Source organism: Morone saxatilis, unplaced genomic scaffold (genome assembly GCF_004916995.1).
Source record: "Morone saxatilis isolate NCDOM2014 unplaced genomic scaffold, NCSU_SB_2.0 Contig14, whole genome shotgun sequence".
NCBI lineage: Eukaryota > Metazoa > Chordata > Actinopteri > Moronidae > Morone > Morone saxatilis.
The window spans coordinates 1,904,221-1,920,840 of record NW_023339696.1 but is presented as its reverse complement, the minus strand read 5'-3'; the positions used below and the strand labels follow the sequence as shown (position 1 = coordinate 1,920,840).

The 16,620-nt window shown below is 40.0% G+C and overlaps 1 protein-coding gene across 1 annotated transcript in view; it reads left to right on the top strand.

Annotated features, from left to right (window-relative positions):
• Positions 1–16,620, top strand: part of LOC118323727 — a gene marked incomplete at its 3' end in the record, with an annotated part of 53,597 nt that overhangs the window by 7,749 nt on the left and 29,228 nt on the right. Inside the window, 1 exon segment of the mRNA XM_035655787.1 lies at positions 6,709–8,253. Within this exon segment, the coding sequence (XP_035511680.1) occupies positions 6,709–8,253 (1,545 nt within the window).

Genomic DNA, 16,620 nt, shown 5'->3' with positions numbered 1-16,620 from the left:
AGAGAGAGTGTGTGTGTGTGTGACCGGGTGTCTGTACAGGTTTGTGTCTGCCAGGTTTGTCTGCAGTTGGTTACAATTGTACATAACATAACATAACTCCTTTGTGGGTTTTCGTGTGTGGGTTCACGTGTGTCAGTGAGTCAGTCTTGTCTGTCAGAGAATGCTACCTGTGTGGAATGTGCATACAAGGGGGGGTTGGATATAGACATGCCCAGACTCAGAATCCCCTTGTTGTGTGTCCAGATGACAGTCTTATGTCCTCCCAGTGCTTACTAGTTCAAAAGAATCATCCCATCTCGCCCGCCCCTTGGCTGCTTACTCATCAGAGGGGTTAGTTTTGTTAAAGACAGAGAGAATGCAGCCATCCAGCTATATATCGACAGTTTCATACATATAGCCTATACTGTGTCAATGTTCTCTATCACTGATATCACTGAATTCAAATAATTGTTGATCTGATTGGTTTCAGCAATGTGCATTTCTTTCCTAAATAAATACTTAAATGTATGTGGCACTGCTGCTTACTGACCAGTGTGTAGTATTTAGTGGCATCTTGTGGTGAAGTTGCAGATTGCAACTAGCTGAACGCTGCTGGCATCTGTATTTGACAACCTGGGAATAAGAACTTGAAGAGAGAGGATAAACTACAGTGGCCGTGAAACTGGGGAAAGGTCCTATCAGTTAGTGTTCTGTTTGTCTGTTCTGGGATACTGTAAAAACATGGCGGCTCAACATGGTGGTTCAACATGGTGGACTAATAATAGCTCATTCTAAGGTAACAAAAACACAATGATTCTTATTTTCAGGAGACGAGGGAATGTAATGTGGATCTCTGTTTGTCACTGTTAACAGAGACTCCAGTCTGCAGTGTGTTATTGTTAATGGTTTTTCTCCAGCGGTGGAGAACATTTCTGCTACAACATTTCATACACATACACAAAAGTTATTAATTCAAAGCAATGTGCGGACACAGATCATTCTAAAATGCAGCCAAATGCTTTTCTTTAGATAAACTAGATTAGTTATCTTTAAACAACCTACAAAATAAGTCAACAGTCAACTATCTTTTTTGGCTCTGTTTGGTTATTGTCAGCTGGGCGCGTTGGATTCTTGCAAATACCATTAGGAGAACTTGGAGGAGCCAGAGGAACCTGATTTTTTCACAGATTATCTGTCTTGTTTACTACTGTCAGTATATAGTGAAAGTTTCAGCAAATATGATCTATGATATGAATAATCTCATAGGTTTGTTATCCCAAACAGTTTGTATTCAATCTCAAACTTCAAGCTTTTGCAAGAACTGGGTTTTCTCCTTGAAAAAATGGCTCTGCTTCACAGGAAGTGCTGCATTTCACTTCCGCCTTTTGTTTGTGGAATCAATAGAAAATCCTTTTTTCTATAAAGAATTTCCGTAATCTTTTCTTATGTAGCAAGGACATTTGGTGTTGGTAAGGACAGAGATGCATGAACACACACACACACAGACAGCATCAGTTTCCTCTTAGAGGGAATGTGATCCTGACCAGCTGAACTGAAAGGCCACTTGTTCCATGTTTTCCTTCTTCTGGGATTCTGGCCCTGGCTCATGATGTAAATTACACAGCAATTTAATATGCCAGTGTCGTCGTCTGAGCCGTTTTTACATCACAGGCATTATGAAGAGTTTGGACCGGAAACATTTCTGTAACGCTTTTAACGCGGCACGGTTAAATGTGCATGTGTCGTTCTGCTTACTTCAGAAATGTATCACTTATTAACATCTCTTACACACCAAAAAAATCTGTTTAATAAACTGGGAGATGTGACAGCTGATTTTAAATTGTTGAGGAGATTTTTCTCATGTCAAATGACTTTATAAAAATGGAACCAGGGAAAAAGAGGTTGGACAAAAACTCACTTCCTCCCTTCAGCATTCATCCACGGCAACTTCATGGATGACATTCTGCCATGTCTGAATAAAGCCTTGAAGAACATTAACAGAGACCTCTGTCTGAATGACAAAAAGCCAACACTTGAACAGATAAATGAAACCATGAATTTTGCATAATCTCTGTCTAAAATTGGCTTTATAAGTTTAGTCAGACAACTCACGTATGTTTACATAGAGATATTGGGGAGTGATGAGCAAATACCTTAAACCACTAGCCGGAGCCTATAGGTGGATGCTGTGTTGGTGGTGGGGCAGCAATACCTTACAGAGCAGAGGGAGAGCTGGGAAATTGTGCAGTTTAAAATAGACTGCAGATTGGGTGGGTGCGCTTGATTATGGAGTGAGTCATGTCGTTTGTATAGCAGCGCCAGCTCGAGTTGACTGCCTGAACTAGCTCGCAGGCTTTGCTCCATTAGTCGGCTGGTTACCATGAGCTCCAGTTTACAGCCGTCCTCTCTATATTTTAATATATCTGAGTGCAGAAATGCTTAATATTAAAAGCCAATGCTTTTTACTGTTAATGGCTTTCACCAGTGTTACCAGATTGCATACATACTATGGAAAGACAATACAGGAAAGGGATCTCCACATATTTATATTTAAGTAATATAAGATACTGTTAGGGGTTGGGCCGATTTTCAAACCGGTTTGATAGTGAAATACCGGACCGGTAATGTCGGATTTTACCACTAGTGCAGTCGCATTTTCCTCAATGCGATTCTGCAAATATTTCACAATAAAAGCCTTGTGAAAAACATCGTTTGGCTAGTTACTCAAAAAATGTAATTATGTACTAAAAGTAATATTGTGACTTAACTTATTACTCCCTGCCAACAGTAATTAATTACACTACTAGTTATTTTACTTTTCTGCTACCCCCCACAAAATTGACTTATGACAATTGAAATTCAGTTTTCTTTGTTAAAATCAAAGTAATGGAATATTTCCAGCTATTGAATGTAAGTTTCCATTTTACAAATTAGTTTCCTTCACAATTACAAACATGAATCCAAGGATGTGATTGGATTGTTGGATTTTAAATCAGTAGTGGGTTACAACAAAATTAAAGTTGTAACTAACACTTCTTGTCTTGATTGATTCAGTCATTTCGCATAAAATCAAACCAGATTAAGCTTGTCCAAGGCTAAACCAGACAACAACCTAACCCTATCAACCCCACCAGACCACTCAGACTACTATCACAGTTTCTAACACCACAGCTGTCATGCATGGAATGTTTGGTATCAGACACATTTTAAAGATACTGTTGCACTTCCTGACTGAGATTACTAGACACAAACTGAGCTGACTGATGACTGTCTTGGTGTATGTAAAGAACCAAAAGCATGGCTTACACAGATGGAGTGCATATGATTAGAACCATTGTTCATTGTTCATTCACCATTATTATTATTGTTTAACCAGCTAAACACTTCATAAATGCAGCATTATGGAGGAAGATGAAGCACAAAGCAGGAGTCTGTTTATACAGGAAGCAAGTTATCATCACATGCACACACACACACACACACCTTTCCCAGTGGCCTGCAACGACCATGAAAGGATAGAGAGTGTTTGTGTGTGTGTGTGTGTGAGAGAGAGAGAGAGAGAGAGAGAGAGATCGAGAGCATCTCTCTCATCAGATTGAGTAGGCATTGTGTAAGTAGAAAGAATTAGGGTCTGTAAAAGTGTAAGAATAAAGGGAGTGGAGCCAAACATAGACAACACACACAGACACACACACACACACACGTAAAACAGAGCGGAGACGGGGCGCACCACTGCCACCGTAATTATTTCCCCAGCGCTTGACAGGGTGCCAGCAATTACCTGATACCAGGACTCCTTATCTTTTGTATGGAGGGCAGGTTCACACTTGTAGCCTCAGCGAACCCAGCCGAGTCCTCACACAACACACACATACCCCTCCCCAGCCTGCCTGGAGCCTAGAGGCTATGAGCCAATAGCTGCACAGGTAGGAACTGAAACAAGTTAGGTGTGTGATATAAGGCCTAACTGAGTAATTAGGGCCCTATTGTATTGGCTCAGCATATTATTGTTATTATTGTTAGTAAAAAAGAAATTCCCAAATCTGGGTCTTGCACGTGGGTGTGTCAAAATAGCTCAAAAATGCCCCCTACAAACATTAAAAAAATCAGCCCTGGCATCCCGTTTCACCAGCATGTATGAAAATCAGTAGTTCTATGTATCATGTCAAGATGAAAGAAAAAAAAAAGCCTCTTGGAGCCATATCCTAAATCCAACAGGAAGCCATTTTGAATTTAATGTCAAATTTTGCCACCATTTCTGACAATTTCAGGGCTTCTATTTTAACGAACTCCTCCTAGGGAATTGATCAGAATGGCTTGAAAATGGGCTGGTACACTCCAAAGAAGTTTAAGATGAAAAGTTATCAAAAGCTTTGGATTTGGTCAAACGGTGTGTTGTGGCATGCTGCCAAAAATTGACATGACAGGAAACCCTAACCCCTCTTAGTTCAGTGTCCATTCTGCAAACAGCCTCAAACTTTACATATTTCTTGTGTATTTGATATTTGAAGAAGCGAGGGCCTGCTTGCAGTTTTATTTATTTTTGTTATCGTTTTTTATTTTTAATGAATTCATTTCCAAGAATTTGAATGTTTTGTTTTATCCAACCACCAATCCACAACACAAAGATATCCTTTTTACAATAATATAAAACAGAGAAAAGCAGCAAGCCCTTATGTTGGAACTAGTGATTGTAAATGATTCATCTACTACAGCATTAATGAAAATTAAAGTTGAAACTTCACAGCCAGATAGCACAAACCAAATAATATTTTTGTGGGTGTATTGGTGGTGCTGCATTCATGTCTTCATTAATGTATAATCAGCTGAAAATAAGATTTGTTATGTTTTCGTTACCTTAGATTGAGCCGTTTTTATGTACATAGGGAGCGATTTGTTTCACTGTCAGAATTTGATCCATGAAGTCCAATAACATTTGGAAAGTCTTGAAGAGCTGCATGATTAATTAATTTTATCCCCATTTAAAGTTAGAGGAAGGCTAAACAGGAAGTTAGCTGGCTTGGCCAGGGGAACTCTCTGGTCTCAATATGCATTTATTTAGGGGAACTGGCTTTTTTGGCTTCATGCACGAAAGCTGAATACTCTCTCAATCCTACTATTTTAGTTGTTTTTAATAGAAAATGAGCCCATCCTGTTCTTCTGAGGGATTTTTGGTTTCTTACCTGAGACTTATGTGTGTTTAGCACCATTCTAAACAGCTAGTTAACTGAATTAATTCACTGATCTGTAATATTAACAAACAGGATAATGCACCTCTATAAACAGAGACATTCTACAAGCAGCTCAAAGGCCAGCATTAGTGATTGCACTCAACACCCACTGAATGCTATTGCCTATGTGTGTGTGTGTCACTGATGGTCATCGGCCTGTTCATACAACACATTATATGACAGTATAAGTGTTATACTAAACATTATTTTCATTGGTGATTCTCCATTAATCATTTAGTTGTTTGATCCATAAAATGGTTTCACAAAATGTGTTTCCCAAAGCCCAAAGTGACGTCCTCAAATGTCTTAGTTTTGCTTACCTATAATCTTTAGTTAAGTTCATTTCCTTTTCTTCATTAGAAAATATATATGTATTTTTTATTTATATTATTTTATTTTAGAAAGAAAAAAATCAGTATTTAAAAAAATCATTGTTCACAGTTGCTGTTTCATTATTATGGTGCTTGAAAATTAAATAGTTGTATTGGAAAATATAAAATTATTACATATATGTTTTTCACTTTAATGAGTTTGTGGAACAATTTTTTTAATGTGTTGTTTTTATTTCTAAAACTTAAAGATTTACAAGAGAAGAAATTATTAGTATTATTAGTTTATTTCAAAACTTGGGACTTTAATTAATCAGTTATGTATTATGCTATGCGATGAGTGTAATAAGCATGCCAAGGTGACATGATGATAAAACTAAATATCTTGTGATGGTTTGGTATAGAGGGAGAGATATTGAGATTTTCACCAGATGATGCAGGTAGCAGCTGTAAACCACTCTGGGTGACATCTCAGCTTTCACTTTGGAACTGTAATTATACACCCCTCCTCCTGCGACCCACCCATTCACTTCTTCTCATGGTGTGTCACGTTACAGTGGTTGGTTTTTGTAACACAAAACTACTGGATGCCCTGACTTCAGCTCTGACCTCAATCCACCCTTTGTGTTTGCAGCTTGAAGGTACCGTGTGTGAAGTGTGTGTGTGTGTTCAACAGAGGAAGCGGACAGTGTTCCCATACAAAGACAAGTGGCTTAGAGCATTCAGGACCCACCAACCAAAAGAGACAGATTTAATATGATCTTCTGAGCAGACACAGGGCACATTCACCTACTGCAGAGTATATACGTCCACACACATAGTATTCACTACACTGTCAAAGATTTGCTTTTACTGGCTTTAGTTTCAGTCACTGTTAAACTGTCTACCGGGGGGCTGAATTATCCGCAGAGGTCTCCTCCTCTCCAAAACAAATGGAGACACTGTTAAAACCGTTAAAAACACAGAATAAAGCAGTTCCACCTTAAAAGTTTTTCTCCAACACTGTTTGGCAGACAAAGGAAGTCCTTGACTGATCACATATGCAGCCCTTCCGATAGCAAGAGAATTAAAACAAAAGCTAAAATTTATTACAATTAGTAGAAGATAGGTGATAGATAGAGCTGAGACATTTTATTAACAACCTGTATATTCCTTATTTCCACCTGCAGCGCTGAAGAGATCCTTTGACATTGAAGAGGTGGACGACATACCATCGTTCTCTACAGCTACCGCCGTCTCCACCCCCGTTTCTCCCTCATCCCCCCATTTCTTCCTGAACCACAACAAAGCCAGTGAGGGGCGGGGAGGAGGATGCCAGTCCCCTTCATTAGCCTTCAACAACAACAACAACAATCTGGGCTCTACAGCCCACCACTCCCGCATCAGCCTGAGTTCCAATCCAAGCCCAGTGCTTAAGTCCCGTTCTGTAGTCAGTAGCTTGTCGTTCAACCGAGGAACCATGAACAAGCCGGCCATCCACAACAACGGCTCCTCCGTGACCAGAGCTGCATCCTTCCAGAGCAAGTTAAACCCCAGCAATTACTCCATGTCTGGGCCAGGCAGTGACAACGACAGCCTACACAGCTCCACATCCAGTCTGGAGTACTCTGGAGGGTGTGGAGGTGCCCTTCCCCCTACTAAACTGGGGTCATATTCCAGCCCTCCACCTCAAGGAGAGTACCACCGAACCCAGCCCCAGTTCCCACATCACCTAGAGGGAGGTGCCAACCTGGAAAGAACCCCCAACCTAAAGAATTTCTCCTCCCATGGGAGTGTTTTCCACTCTGAGATGGACCAGGGGCCAGGGATGATGCTGGGTGTTCCAGAACCTCAGGGGGTGAACCATGGCTCCATGCCCAGCCTAGACCTCCAGATTTGTGATGCAGGAGGTGGAATGGTGAGTATGCAAAGGGGTAGCGGTGGAGACAGGATATCTCCAGGGTTGAGGTATGCCAATGCTAATGCCAACTGGAATGGTCGTCTTCATAATGCCAGTTCCTTTGGGGAGGAGGGCTACTGTGGCTCCAAAAACCACTGCCAGCAGCAAAGGCCCCAGATTCTCAAGGCTATGCAGCCCAAGGCCAAAGAGACTCCACGTCTTAACAAGTTTCCCTTAGACCTGGACAGCTTGGTAAGCAGTACCTCAACCTCTTCTCCCACCAAGGCTCAAGGGGGATCCATGAGCCACCCCCCCCCCAAGCCTCCTCCAAGGAGCACAGGAGGCTTCCAACAACACACCAGCCCACCATCCACCTCAGCCAGCCCTTCAGCCTCTCTCAGCAGCCTGGAAAGTTCTTCTGACATCCCACCCCTCTCCCTTCACCATCCCTTTTTGCCTTTCTCTCCAACTCTCTCACAGGGCTCCATCCCTGTCACAGAGATGATAAGCTCCCCAGTGCCCCTTTCTCCAGCCCAGAGCCTAAAACTGGAGATTCCCTCAGGGCCTTGCTCAGTTGCTCAGGTGGTCTCCAATCTGCTTAGCCCTTACAGCCCTTCCAGCCCATCCAGCCCCAGAGCCATTCGGTCTTTGGAGGATGGAAAAGATACTGTAGGAACAATCTTACAGAGGATCGCTTCTTTCTCCCGGAATGTCTCCACTGACACCATTCCAGCAGCTGTCCAAGCTGCTACAGTCCAAAGCAATTGTGGGTCGTCATTTGGATGTCCTGCTGAGACCAGACCGACATGGAAACAGGGGAAGAAGAAACATGAAGGTAAGATTTTGGCAATTGCTTTAAAAGATGTTTTGCTGTCTTTCTTTATAACCATAAATGATTGTATGTGCACTTGTCTGTGTCGTGTTTGTCTTTCTATTTGTGTGCAGTCTGTATTTGCATGTTGTAAACCAGGCAACATGTAACATCTGCACTTTTTATCATCACTGATACGACAAGACCACAACACATGGAAACTTAAATCAGTGCTGTGTGTTTGTGTGTGGAAACTTTTGTCTGCATTGAAATGTGCCAATATATCTGATCTTGCAATACAATATCCACTCATAGTGACTACAGTATTTAAGTAATTTCTAGGAGACAGGGATTAATATAGTTTAGATGATGGTAGAAGCTCACAATCATCTGTGTGGTGATTCTCCAATGTTCACAGTATTTACACACGTTATTGCTATGCTGTTATCAAATACTGCACGTAAAAAAGCATCCACGTGTCCTCAGATGAAGCAGGAAGGGCTGTTGGTGCCTGGAAACTCTGACAGAAAAGTTTGACAAAGCCAAACATGGAAAACATGTCACAAAACACTGATAGACTCTTGTGACAAAATTTGAGGTTTTGTGAATTGGTGTGTGTGTGTACAAAGGTCTGTTTAACAAATGATGACAGGAAACATCCTTTTTTTTCATGTCAATGTGGGAAGACAAGTCAAGGTTAGCAGATGAGCCTAGCCGCAACACCCATTTTAATAGTTTCCTGTTGTACTTAGCTTCGTCTCACACAAACACACACACACACACACACACTAGTGGAATGTAACGAAGTACTGTACTTAAGTACACATTTAAAGTACTTTACATGATTATTTCCATTCTATGCAACTTCATACTTCTACTCAACTACATCTCAGAGGTAAATATTGTACTTTTTATCCCACTACAATCATCAGACAGCTTTAGTTACTAGGTACTCTTCAAAATTATACTCTTCTTTACCAGGGAAAACCATGTATCTCCAAATTTGGTGATTCTGAATTTGAATGTTTGTGATAAATTGAATGACAAAGTGTTCCTTTATGTGTTGAGCAAATTTGACTACTTCTTAAGCTAAATTAACTATTTTAAAAAACTTACAATGTCACTATGTCACAAGCTGAAAACAGGCTGTTTTTTCTTATGGAATATCAAGGTTGCGCAATGATATGTTAATGGCGTGGAATTTCAATGACTCGCCATGAAAGAGGGATTTTCCATAACTTCTGCATACATGATCCAATCTCAACAAAACTTCACGTTTGATAAGAGTCCGGCCCTGAACATGTCTATATTCAGTAATAGTAAGAGCACCACCTAGTGGTGAAAGGAAATGTCATTTTTTATACTTCCATGTTCTAGGATGATCAGATCTAGCTGAAATTTAGTCAGGAAATGCGAAACATGTTGTTGATGGTATTTCATGATTGTGGTGATGGTTTGTTAAAGGGTGTACTGCCAGAACACAAGAACTTGCTATACTTAGTGTACATTGTCCATTCGGTTCCAAACTTCACTTGTCTGACTTGTCCTGCGCCTTTTTCGTGCTGTCGGAAGTCGCCCATTTTGAATTTTGCGCTGCATGGCGATTTTGATCTGATTTACATGAAATTTTCATGTTGTGGTCCGCACATGTTACGCCGGCACGTGACGCAGCCGCAGCACACCCCAAGTTGCGTTGAGTGCGTGGGCCCGTTCATCGCTGCTTGCAGCTTTAATTCTTTGTTGACTTTGGTGCCCCCGTGGACAAAAGCGGTAGTGTTTCCTAGAATAAAGAGTGAATAAAGAAAGACAAGTTGTAAAGCGTTGAGGTATTGTATCTATATGTAATATTAATAACTTATATGATATATGACTCCATAACAACAGCTCTTTCTAAGGTAACAACAACACAACTATTCTGTATTCAGGTGATTATACACAAATGAAAACATACCTATGGATATCATATTCACTTTCTGCCAATAGATCCTCCTAAATGATACACAATGGACCTTTACATCTACAGACAAAGCAAAACAGTTAAAATGTTAGGAATACTATATAAACCATCTGTAGGCGGACTATCCAAATAAATTGTTACAGATAAATCTCCTCCTGCTTCCTTTTAACTAGCTTCTGGTCTGTGTGCTTTAAATTTTTTCGTCTAACTATATAACTGTATAAAAATAGCCAATATTTTAGCTAATGGCCTCATTTGCTTACGTAGATCATATAGAGGCATCAGTATTAAATGAAATGACTGTTTCATAAACAGTTAAACACTCCTTGTAGCTGCTTTAACAAACAGGAGGAATCTGTTTTACGGTGCCTGTGGGGGTTTTCCCCTCTACTACTCCAATCTCATCATGTAATTAGTCCAATTCCTTTGAGATGAAAGAGATATAACAGAAAGATCCAACTGTACTCAGCTTCCTTCTCAATTCCCATATTAACTGTGACTCTCCTGAAAGCTCACATGACAACAAGAGAGAAAGGAGGGTGTCAATGGTATGTAGTTTTCCTTCCTTTAAGTTAGTGGGTTTTTCGAATGGGTTCTTAGTTAGATGTCTAAAGTAAAGTTTGTGGTTAACACAAGCTTTGTTCTATGACACAAAATACATCAGTAAATACTCTACCTGTGAATTTTGAATGTCTTAAAAAATGTGGTCGCTAACAAGTGCTTAGATGAGACTACAGAGATTGTCGGTGACATTAAAACACAAAGACTTATCTACTCACTAGTCCGCCTTTACAGCCTTATTTTGTTTATACTTGCAAACTATTTTAACTCAAACTCGGTTTTTAGTTACAAGATTTAATTACAAGTTGGAAGTTTAGTGGTGGTGACATTGAACTCATGCGACCAAGGTGTAGTTCGTTTGTAGCCTAGCCATTTGCACTTCAAATATATCATAAATGTGGTGTTCATTTGTGAAGGTTATCATCGCCACAGTGCTTATTTTCTACAATAATCTAAAATCCAATGGAAAAATCCCATTGCCATTTTGTTTACTTCCAGGTTGGACTCTGAGTCCTCTGCAGGACTGCATACTCGCCTCAGAGCATTAAGACTATGAAAAGGCTTGCTCTGTGATACATGGATAGGTCTTCACTTCATCCAAAGAGAGCAACTGCTGTTGCAAATCCTCCACAAGTCATGTTGATGTAACTGTCTGATGGAGGAGGGGAATTTGTGCAGCTGTGGTTGGCAAGATAAGTTTGGGAACTGCTTTTGAATGAATGGAGCACTCAGTCCCACAAGTGACACAATTGATTTGTTGTACAGTTTCCTCACTGATAGGACAATCCTCTTGGTTGCAAACCCATCTTGTGACTTTAACGTAAACTTCTTCCAGAGTGCAGCTTCAGTTAACAGTTCTGTTAGGGTATGAACATTGCTGCTGTCATCCGTGCTGTAAATAACCCTAACCCCATATGCAATAATGGGCGTTCACAGTGAAATTATTGTATTGCTTATTTTTCCCATATAATGTATGAAAACAAAAAAGTGGCCCCTTTCTATGCTCTTAGTGAAACATACAGCGGAAAAGATGGCAAAAAAAAGCATTGCAAGAAAAGAATGAAACAAAAAAAACATGAGGTCGTAAAGTAGAAATTAATAAGTTTTATCCCATCAGTCAGTAAATACTGTATATTATCATGTGTAAAGAGCACTATTCCCTCTCTGTTGCCCACAACCCATACGTTATTCCCTGTTTATATCTCTCTCCACATCTCCTCCAGTTTAAGAAATAATTCTTATCTCTCTTTCTATTTTCCACACCTCTTTGCTCCATCAGTTCTGCTTTCCTCTCTATCTTTTTCCCTCATTATTTCTGCTGCATCCCTTGTCAGCTGAAAAGTGATTTTATAGGCATGGCTCTCCAACAGCCACCGTGATAAATATTCAGTGTCCTAACAGCACCATTATTATCTGAAAGAACTTTATTCACTCTTTCCTCTCTGCTCTTTTAATATTTTTTTTTTCCTGATCTCCTCTTTTCCTCCCTCTCTTTACCTATCATGACCAGGCTTGTTGGGACTCCTCCTCCTAACCCCTCTCTCTTTCTGATTGAGGCTTTAATGACAGTGATTTAGGGAATAAATTCCTCCTCTGCAGATGTCTAAGTTATTGTCCCGTTTTACTCTCCTCACTTTGTATGCTCTCTGTCACAAAAATAGTTTTTTGGATGGAGGACAGGCATTAGAGTAAGGCAGAGAGACTCATAAGCCCCGTTTCCACCAAGCAGTTGGGTTCAGTTCATTACACATTTTTCGCGTTTCCATTGTCAAAAGTTGTGGATGTACCAACACAATGACTCTATATTTTGGTTACCCTTCTGTTGAGGTCAGTGTCTGAATTGGAGCAAATAAGGTGCCAGTACAACCCTAACCCTAAACACAGCGAAAACCTAATGCTTTTGCCATTTTTAATCCCGGGCTGTTTTCTTAGCATTAAGCTAGCTTTGTGGCTACACAGAGATACAGTTACAGAAGTGTTTAGGAGTACCTGACCAGCATTGCTGTAAACAGGGTTTTAGAAAAAACTGAGGTCCAAAAAACTGAACTTGTTAGGGGTGTTTGGGGTCTTGCACCAAATCATCAAATTAAAGTTAATTTTAGGCAATTTTTTAACAACTTTTTTTTAGATTAGATTAGATTAGATTCAGTATTATTGTCATTGCACAAGAACAGGTACTAGGCAACGAAATGCAGTTAAGCATCTAACCAGAAGTGCAAAGCAGTAAAGTACATCGCATTGTACGAAAATGTACAAAAATATGTTTAAAAAAAAAATAACATTACATGTATATGTGTATATATATATAAATATATATGAATATACTAGCAGGATATTTAGTACTTAACGGTATTAACAGAATTAATGGAGTGAGGTGAATACACTAAGGTATATACAGCTATTAACTTGAGTTATTTACAGTGTGAACAGATTAACAGTAAATTATATAGTGCAGATATAAGTACAAGTAATTAAATTTGTTGACATTATATACAGACAGCAAGATATGATTACACTATAGGGAGATATGCATAACACAGAAAGAAAGACAGTTCAGTGGGAGTTGGGGGGTCTCCTCGATACAGAGTTTAGCAGGCTGACAGCTGATGGGAAAAAGCTGTTCGTGAGTTTCTAGTTCGGGAACAGAAAGACCTGTAGGGCCTCCCAGAGGGGAAGAGGGCAAACAGTTTGTGTCCTGGGTGGGATGTGTCCCTAGCAATGCTGCGCGCCTTCCGCAGACATAGCTTGCTTGACCACAGTGGTGGGTACAGCCATGCAGATTTCCCACACTCGTCTAGCCTGTTCTCAAATGAAACTTGTGTCCTTATAGTAAACAAACACATATCGAATAGTGATAGATAGATACTTTATTTATCCCGAGGGAAATTCAAGATGGTGTGTACTTTATACTATGACAGTTTTCCTAAAATTGGATTTAGCTTTATATCATCTTGCTTACAGTATTAAAGTATATTAGAATATATTTAATCGTAAACCCTGTATCGTATTGAATCGCCAGGTTCTTGCCAATACACAGCCCTACTGGACAAGAGACTGAATGAACACCAGAAACAGACATAGGGTTCCCACTCCTCTCTGTAGGCCTAGTATTGTCACATTTAACTCCAGTTTTATTCCTCCTTTTTTAATGATGCAGCCACCATAAGTCAGTGGATGGCAAGAGAAAGATCAAGCATTCACATCAAACTGTTTTTTGTTAACGTTCTGCGCTAATTCAATAGGCTGCCTCAGTTCTAGCTAAACTGACTACAAGTATGTGAGTTTTTGTGATGTACACTTTTGTTTAGTCGTCTCAAAGGTCTGGAGAGTTTGGTGATCCGACACATACAAGTAGATGAAAGAAACAACCAATCAGGTCTTTTCATAAGGGAACCTCCTCTCTGTTGCTGCTGTTTGTTGCTGTTTGAGCCTGCTTTAGGTTGTCCTTCCCATCAGCTCAGATTAGAACCCCATTTCCTGTCCAGTTGTTTGGGTCAAGTTCCTGAAATGTGTTTCCTGCACCAAAGAAGATTAGCTCACCCAGGCTGTTTAGGGTTGTTATACGAACGCGCTCACACACCAGGATAGACAGTGATATAGACAATGACAAAGGTGAAATGGGCAGGCTGACAGGCACACATCAAAAGACTTCAGATGATGAACTCTAACCCGAAACATGCCCCTTATAGAAGTGAGGGTCAGTCAAAATGACCTTTGTAAAAATTGTCCTCAAAAGAACTCACACACATTAAACAACTTAATTGTAACTTCCATTTTAAATACAGGGAGAAACAGAAATTAAAAGGGCAAAAAATTCTGGAGGGGATGACTGAGTGAGGCTTGAAAGATATGAGACACAGTGTGAGGTAAAGGTAAGACTCAAGACAGGATGAGTGCACAGTAAATCAAAGCACTGTAAATCAACAGATGGTGGATTGGAGGATTTTAGAGGGTAGAACCTCTTTAAATCACGGCTGTGGTGACAAGTCACACAGGTCAGTGTTTTCTGTATGTGTGTGTGCACATGTCACGATAGAGAAACTACAAACTATTTCTTTGTTGTAAAAAAGTGTGCAATTGAGGCACACAGTGAGATGTTGGATATGGGTGTAATGCAAAGCTGCTGTGCATGTGTGTTTAAAATTAAGGAAAAAAGGAAATTAAAAATGCCTTTTTAAACCTTTAAAAGTTTTTCCTTGGCTAGTTGAAGTCCTTCTCCTGTTCAGAATAGCCCAGTTAGCTGTCACATTCACTCTTCTCCAAGTTTGTTTGTGTTGCCTTCATGCAGTGTTGTTTCATTCAAAGTGTCATCCAAATGATGAAACATATTGCTGCAAAGAGTATGAAACAATAGAGCATAGATATGAAACCACTTATGCTTTTCTACTCTCACACGATATATATCATTATATCACACAGATCTAGTCACAAAAACACTCAATGTCCAACCTGTCATCTTTTGCATTGTTCATGTTCCATGACAAAGTGACACAATGTGTAAATACAGTAAGCAACTCACTGGCAACTTAATATGAAAAGTTTAATAGGAGGTTTAGCCCAAATGCTGCCCCAAGATTTTTTTCCCATTTACAACAGCTATATGCACTGTTTTTCAAGCCATTTCAGGCAATAGAAGAAGAATTGGCTAAATTATGTACTTAATGTGGGAAAAACATAGGGCTTTTCAATATGCAAACCATGCTGCACTGATTAGCGTCTCCATTATAGGTTTGAACTCACCTCATGTCTGTACAGGAGACCAGAGTCTCTGAGTGTCCAGCCCTCAGTATACTTTGATAGTGACAGTGTGTACAAGCAGTATTCAAATGGAGGGACAGCAGAGTGCTGTTCAGGAGAGGAAATAAGAGACTGACACAGAGTAGGGGAGGACATTCAGCAGCGAGTCCAGAGGAAATCCTTCTCCCTCGTCCGCCTTCCTTTCTTGTTTTATGAGTGCTGTTTGGCAAAAACTGTTGAGGGATATCTTGTTACACATATATTTGCTGTGTGTTTGCCTAGTTAGAGACTGGTTACCACACGTCCCTGTGGTAGTTCAGCCTTTTGTAGGGATTGTTTTACACTAAAAGGTCATAAAAACAACAGCTTCGTTAGGGATGTGTCTTACTCACTCACTGCAGCCATGTGTGAAGGAAAAGGGAATTTTTGTTCTGAGACACGTACAGACCGGTCACTTTGTGTGTGTGTGTGTGGTAAAGAAGCGCCTGCAGCTGGGCATGGCTCAGATTTGTTTCTAATCTGTTTAGTTGTCCTAACATGGCTACCCTTTGGCTTTTCCAATTAAAAGCAGGACCTGTGAGCTCCTCACACCTACTGAGTGCTTAGAATGTGATGAGGCTGGATCAGGATGATCAGGACTGACTGAATCAGGGTTTTATAAAATATCCTTTTAAAACATAATGCTTATTGCAGCTTGAACATAGCACATTTACCACAGAAGCTCCTAAAGATCAGGGTCGATGTTAAAGCTAAAGGTGGACTAAAGTGAAAGATAAAAGTAATAGTTCTGCACTTTAAGACCTGCTCACAAACTGTAATAGAGCTATAGAACTCTTTTTGGGTAATTTCAGTAATTCAGAATAGGCCAATTTCTCTTCAAAGCACTTTTAATGGGATGCTTTTTGCATTTCTCAGGGAAATAATTTGTATGCAGTCTCTTTCCATGAACAATCTCTGTTTGTCATTGTGGTGCTACGTTGACCTTTACATGTTTCCTCTGTAGGGGTGGGCGATATGGGCAAAAAATAATATCTAATTATTTTTGGGGATTTTGGCGATAATGATAATCAGTCGACCAGTGGACACTGACCCTTATCAGTCTTTTCGAAACCAAACCATTTCCATGCCAGAGAGGT